A 6646-nucleotide genomic window follows, 5' to 3' on the forward strand; every position below is an offset into this window, starting at 1 on the left:
CGGGGCCCGTGCCTGGCACTCCCGGCCAGGGCGGGGGCACCGCGCGGCGATACCCGTGGGGCTGCTTGGCAGCAGGTGGTTCTGGCAGGTGCTCCTGCAGCTTTGAATTTCTTTCTTTTTCCCTCCAAGCAGGCAATCATGAGTGATCGAAAGGCAGTGATCAAAAATGCGGACATGTCAGAGGAGATGCAGCAAGACTCGGTGGAATGTGCAACTCAAGCCTTGGAGAAATACAACATCGAGAAGGACATCGCTGCTCACATCAAGAAGGTAGATGTTGGCTTGTAATGTGCTCATGAAAAATCAATTGGGGAGAATGCTGCTAGGCAAGTAGCTCTAGAGAAACGAGTTCTAGAGGCACCAGATAATCAAGTTAGACTTTCTCTCTTTCTGTTCTGTTCCCCACCCTTTATGTGGACCTTTCTAGGTCCTTCTGCTTTTGTCTTGTAATGCCTTACACCTTTTCTGCCACTGTCCCATTGTCCAGCTGAGCAGAGAGTGGCACCTGGCTGTCCCTGTGACTGATGAGCTGGTACAAGACACGGGCTCTGTGCAGCCTATTTAAAGAGTGGTGCTTTGCCGACCATGTAATAAGTGGGTTTGGTTTTTTGCCTTTCCCACCACATGTAAGACAAGCTGTTCATGCTAATGCTGAACAGATGGTTCATAGCTTACAGTTTGTCACATTTTCTCTCTTGACTCCTACTGGGAGCCTGACTGAGCTGCAACGAGCTGAAGGGTTTGGTTGAGCAGAACAGAAACTTCCATGTCCTCACAAAATTCTCTTCAGCTGACAGCTGTTAGGTACTGCAGTATAAATCCACTCACTGCATGGGTTTGCTCACTGTAGACCTGTACACAGGAGTTTATTTGTAGCAGGCTCCTGACAGCAGCGTGTCACATCATCATCATCTCATGACCAGGTGTCAGAGATATGGCAGAGAATTTTCCATCAAGTGTTCTTTCAGCATCCTCACTGCAAAAAGAAGCTGATGAAGTCCATTAGCTTCAGAAATAGAAGCTAATATAGAAAAATACCAGTTTCATCAGAGATTTGGAACAAGCAGACAAATTCTTAGAAGTTATGGTTTGACATCATGGCATGACTGTAGGGGAAAAGTTACCTCCCCAAACATATGCTTTAAGCTTATTCCTGCTCTGCTCGGAAGCATTTGGGTTTTTTTGGTATGACTAAGCAGCAGATGAGTTATAAAGTGACAGATGATCCTTGTGCTTAAGAGCATATGCTGCTCCTTAATTGCCTTTTTCCAAAAGTGATACTTGTTATCAAGTGACAAATCATTGCCAAAAAAACCTCCCCAACTGTTAGACAATATTAGTGTAATTACCATGAAAATGCTGACTTTCTACTTCTCTATTCTGTAGGAATTTGACAAGAAATACAATCCCACGTGGCACTGCATCGTGGGCAGGAATTTTGGCAGCTATGTGACTCATGAGACCAAGCACTTCATCTACTTCTACCTCGGCCAAGTCGCTATTCTTCTGTTCAAGTCTGGCTAGAGCCATGGACTGTTACTGAAACTTGCACCTGGGCACAGGACTGCACACTGATTCCCACCTTCAGCCTTCCTGGGGAAACACATCTTGATCTTCAGGTCTTGTATTGTATTGTTAATGGTCAGGGATTTTGCTGTAGCGGCTGGTATTTTCATTGTGGCTATATAAAAAAACAAAAATGTCTTCCTTTTATTTATTTTCTTTCAAAAGATGGCTTCTTTGCTAATAAAATAGTTTATCCCTTTGCCCTCTTGAATTACCCTCTTTATTGCCATGTGATGAAAGATGAACATCCCCACCTCGATTCCCACACCCTGAATCTGTCCTTTCTTAGGAAACCTTCTTACAAGACTGATTTAAGTGGAAAAAAGTTGATGCAGAGCCCTTTTATTTCATAAGCCTTCCATTTGCCTTAGAAAGGAGGAGTCATGGGAAAAAATCCTTAAACTCCACATGACAAAGATAATAACAGCTTCATAAAAGTCCATAGTTACTTCATAAATCCAAGTTACTTCTCACAAGTATAATATCCTCCTTCAAAGCTTAGTAAAAAGAAAGGCATCTTACTTGGAGATTAATCAGTCTGTGTCTTTATCCACACCCACTGCCAACTTGCTTCGCTTGTCAGCATTGCTCAGTTTTGGCCACATCCTTTACATTGCACTTGAAGGGAAATGCAAGTGTAAGAAACACCACTGGAGTCACTCCACAGGTTTCTTGGTGGGGAGAGGTAACTTGTGTTCTTCTGAGCCCAGCTGCTGAGCAAGTATCTGCTGCACAACTTCTTAGGACTCCTTTTGATCCTGTTAAAATTCCACAGCTCTCATATCCCTCATGAAAATTGTACTTTTGGTGTTTTGGTACCCAGACTCAGAGTTTGAAACCCGAGTGAATGGCAACAATGCCAAAGTTCAAATTCTCATAATCCACTTTGAAAAAGCCTGCATCTTCTATCATTGCCTTCAGCTCCTCCTGAAAAATAAGTGCCATAAGTATTAATAACCTGAAGGCCCATAAGCCAGCTGGCCACAAGATTATGCTGGAATTGTGTTTTGTGTGTCAGTGAATTTGGGGAAATCCTCCCTTACCTGAGGGGGGAACTGTCGGATGCTCTCCACAAGATACTGGTAAGACCTCCAGTCACCAGCAATAACCTCACCCAGAACAGGGATAACCTGGAAACTGTAGAGATCATAGAGCCTGCACAGAGAGAAGGTAAATACAGATTAACAGAAACAAATTTAAACCCTCTCCAACAGGAGCTGGTCTCTGTGCCACTATGCTATGCAGTCTGTAGCTGCTTTAAAAGTGCACCAAGATGTGGTCTCAGGGTTTCCACTTCTTATTCTGAGTACGAACAAAAGAGCCCTGTGACCTGGCATAAAGCATCACCATATTCCTACCTGGAAAGAAGAGGGTTGCTGACATGACTAAATTCAAGGCAGAGAAATCTTCCTCCTGGTTTCAGCACACGATAGGCCTCTTGAAGTGCCTGAGACAACAAAGCAGATGTGTTAAGATTGCTCCTGTAGAACAGCACCTGCCTATTATGCCATGTGATGTTATCATGCAACTCTGATGATCTGAGGGGAATGAAGAGTATCCTGACTGGCAATCTGCAATATTTACTGTAGAGAAGCATCCCAAGACAAGTATAAAAAAAGGCCCAAATATGCCACAAACCCAAAGCACAAATACTCTTGCTGTTACATAAATAGATTTTTACAAGGCTTTGTGTCAAAACTGTGATGTTGTTGGCAGAGCTCTTATAATTACAGACCAAACACAAAAGGGAGAAGGTGACTCAGCTACAAGAAACTGAAAATCAAAAACAGGCATGATAATTTTTTTTTTCAATCAAAAGATTTTACTGTGAGGCACACCCAAGGGTTCAAAGAAGGAATGATACTGGGTTTCGGATGAGCAATGTGTAAGAACAGGAAGGAAAGAGAAAGAAGAAAATCTTTGGCTACTTTGAAAATTCCATCCTGCATCAAAATGGAATACCTAACAAGAATCTAGACAAAATCCTGTTTAAAACTGTATGTTCTTTCATACAAGAGCAAACTTGTATTCCAGAACCTCTGAAGGTTGTACATTTGCTTGACTTCAACTGTCCTGTTCCTATGGGATAAAATAGCAACACTACACAGGAGCTCTGCAAGAGTTGGCAGCTTGGGTGTGTTTTGTATCAGGTCTCCAGGGAGCTCTGCTACCAGGCTGCTCTATGCATGAAGGCAAAGAGCCTGTGCTTTGGAAGGGTGCAGACAAAGCACCAGGAAAAGCCACATGCACATTAAGTTCAAAGGAATATGGTTCAAGGTGGTTTGGATCCAAATGGTTCACCTTGCACAGGAGCTCTGCCAAGGTTGTAACACACTACTCCAAAACAGACAACGAGTGCCTCCAGACAGGTGTCACCCCCACAACAGCCAGTCCTTCTCAAAGGACAGAGATAGTTCAGAACAAAGAGTACTACTTATCCTAATTAAAATCATACTTGTTCTTTCTAGGGAGCTCTGCCACCAGCCAGTGTAAAGACACTCAGCAGCAGTGGGCTGAGCAGGCTGGTTCAACAGCAGTGAGGGCAGCAGCCTCCTTCCCACTCTGCTCTGGCAGTTCTATTGGCTCAGGCAGGGAAACAGAAGGGGACAGGAAGCACTGGACCCACTGCTGGTGGGATATAGATCAGGTGCTGCAGGAAGATTTGAGATATGCAGCCTGACTGCCCTGTGCATGTGCAGATCCATCCATGCCATGATCAGGAGAAGGTGGGGAGTGACTCTAACATGCAGCCCTTTGCCTTAGGAACCTGAGACTGGGTGGCTTGCCAAGCTGGAAGGATTGGGTGCAACTGGTATAAATCTATCTTTTTATGACAAAGGTGGGGCACTTAATTGTATTTTCTATTCACACAAGTTGCACACTACATGCCAACTTATTTTAAATGTTTCAGGAGTAGACTAGGATCTTCCTTTATCCAAAGGAGCTCCTACTTTGTTTCCTTTGTAGAATAAAAAATCATAAGGACCCCATGTCCTTAGGATACACTACAGTAACTTACCAGATCAATACGAGTTACATTTCGGATTCCAAAGGCAATTGTGTAAACATCAAACTTATCATCATCAAAGGGCAACTCTTCAGCATTCCCAAGTACCCAGGACAAGCCTGTAGTGAAAGACAAGTCATAGAACTGAGCTCAGACTGCTCCAGAAAGGCTAGAACTTACCCATTCTAGAAGGAATTGATTATTTTAAAGTGATATTGAAAACAAATGTTTCAATTTTTCAGTTTTGTTAGAGGAAAGACACCTTGGCCTCTACTAGCTAATCTTTCAAGACAGAGTAGTTCATTTTGCAGATCAGCCAAAACACCATTCTGCACATACACACAGTGTGTACGTGCCACAAGGATTTTACCCAAAACTTGCATCATAGTGGAAGGCTCTGTTGGCTGCCATTTGTTTGTGGCAAAATTGTAAAAAGAGAATCTCTGCTCAAAGTGTAGCTATGGACAATTACTAACATCTTGCCATGCAACAATGGCCAAAACACTTAACAAATTTTGCTAGAAAGCTCCCACATGTTGAGGAACATGAAAAGCCACATTCCCTCCATCAGGACTATTAGCATGTGATGATGTGATGCAGTTGCAGCTGTGCTGCTTCCTAGTCCCCAAAGGATCAAGACCATGTCTATCTGTGGAGCATGGATGTCCAGGTTATTGGCAAGCAGACTAAATGCACAATCAGTGACTGTGCAACTCATGTTCCTTCTCCCCATGCTCAACTCCCACTCCTCCTGAATGTACACAGGGAAACAGCAAAAAAAACTCTGTCCCTCACAATTTCTTGCTATCAGGAATGTTACTGCCACAGTACAATGCATTATTTACCTTCAGAGTAGCCAAGATGCTGTGCTTTCTGCTTCCCAACTTTTAACATTTCTCTGTTGATGTCACAGACCACCACTTGGGAATCCCCTAGTGAGTTGTTAAATTTGTCATTCTGGTAACTCTCAAAAATTTCCTGCCATGACAAATTCTGATGGTGCTTGAGCTTCCTCTGGAGCTGGCGTTGTCGTACAGAGCGAACATAATTAATGAATCGAAAGGCAATGTCACCTGCAGTTGTTTCAAAGGAAAGATGCACATTTTGGAATGTTTTCTGACTCCAGGAAGTTGAAACATACGGCTTTGAACATCCAACTGACTTACTATTTCTTTTTAGTCATATATATCTATAAAAACACCCCCTCAGACACACTGTAATAGACACAGAAAGTGTGTGTGTGTACATGGGTATAGACAAAAAGGGAACTTATTAAAGTCAAAGAGTCCATCACATTCTACACATTCACACAGTTTCCCATAACATATCATAGCAGGACTATAACACTTTCAGACCCTTAAAGCAAGATATTACAAAACACAAAGATATCAGTTCTCAACCCTTCTCCGGGAAAGTCAAGTAGATGCTTCACTAGTTTTAAAGACAAGGAGCTAAGGGTGAGAAAAAAAACCCAGCAGGAAACATAATTTTGAGCAGACTCAAACAGCTGAGAAACAGTGTGGCATTGTCATGCGGAACTCACCAAAATTATTTACCTGTTCCCCCAGCAACATCAAGGAGAAGTGTTCCTGGGCAAGGGTTCATTTTATGCACGAGGATGTCCTTCCACACCCGATGAATTCCTAGAGTCATTGAATCATTCATTACATCGTACTTCTTGGCCACATTTTCAAAGACCTGATAAACTGCAAAGAAAGGACATGGGAATGAGATGCAATTTACTTAGAAATGCTTATGTCTAAGTAAAACTTGTCCTTTATTGCCCTGTAGAGGTCTGTCCACTATGTGGAGCTGAAAAATGCCACCAAAAAAAGAAAAATTAAAACAAAAAGAGAAAAGATTGAATTGACTGAGCCTGTTGCCTGACAAAGGTCCCTGGAGAAGCACAGCTTTCCCGAGCCGAGGGAAGTAGCAGCGATATTATTCACCGAGACTCCCGGTATCGCCTCAAACAAGGGCCGAGCCCCACACACGTCCCCAGCCCTGTGGATGGAGAACGATCACCGGCTGCCGGGAGCCCAGCTCGGCTCCGGGCCGGGCCCGCCCTCTCCC

General features: G+C 43.3%; 2 protein-coding genes across 2 annotated transcripts in view; one reads left to right on the top strand and one right to left on the bottom strand.

The window, feature by feature from the left end:
- The first annotated feature begins 8 nt into the window (after positions 1–8).
- LOC102032501 (dynein light chain 1, cytoplasmic) lies at positions 9–1777 on the top strand. Its single transcript, XM_005421485.2, has 2 exons — positions 9–270; positions 1387–1777. The coding sequence occupies exons 1-2, from the start codon at positions 139–141 to the stop codon at positions 1522–1524; spliced, it is 270 nt and encodes an 89-aa protein (XP_005421542.1). The 5' UTR covers positions 9–138; the 3' UTR covers positions 1525–1777.
- Positions 1778–1876: 99 nt separating this feature from the next.
- The window catches only part of COQ5 (coenzyme Q5, methyltransferase), a 4958-nt gene continuing 188 nt past the window's right edge, over positions 1877–6646 (bottom strand). The window contains exons 2-7 of the mRNA XM_014307209.2: positions 6130–6279; positions 5419–5646; positions 4586–4692; positions 2925–3013; positions 2610–2721; positions 1877–2493 (exon numbers count right to left, since the gene is read on the bottom strand). Of these exons, the coding sequence (XP_014162684.1) occupies positions 2392–2493; positions 2610–2721; positions 2925–3013; positions 4586–4692; positions 5419–5646; positions 6130–6238 (747 nt within the window). The 5' untranslated portion in view covers positions 6239–6279 and the 3' untranslated portion in view covers positions 1877–2391. The remainder of the gene's footprint in view (positions 2494–2609; positions 2722–2924; positions 3014–4585; positions 4693–5418; positions 5647–6129; positions 6280–6646) is intronic.

The sequence above is a fragment of the Geospiza fortis genome, unplaced genomic scaffold (genome assembly GCF_000277835.1).
Source record: "Geospiza fortis unplaced genomic scaffold, GeoFor_1.0 scaffold408, whole genome shotgun sequence".
NCBI lineage: Eukaryota > Metazoa > Chordata > Aves > Passeriformes > Thraupidae > Geospiza > Geospiza fortis.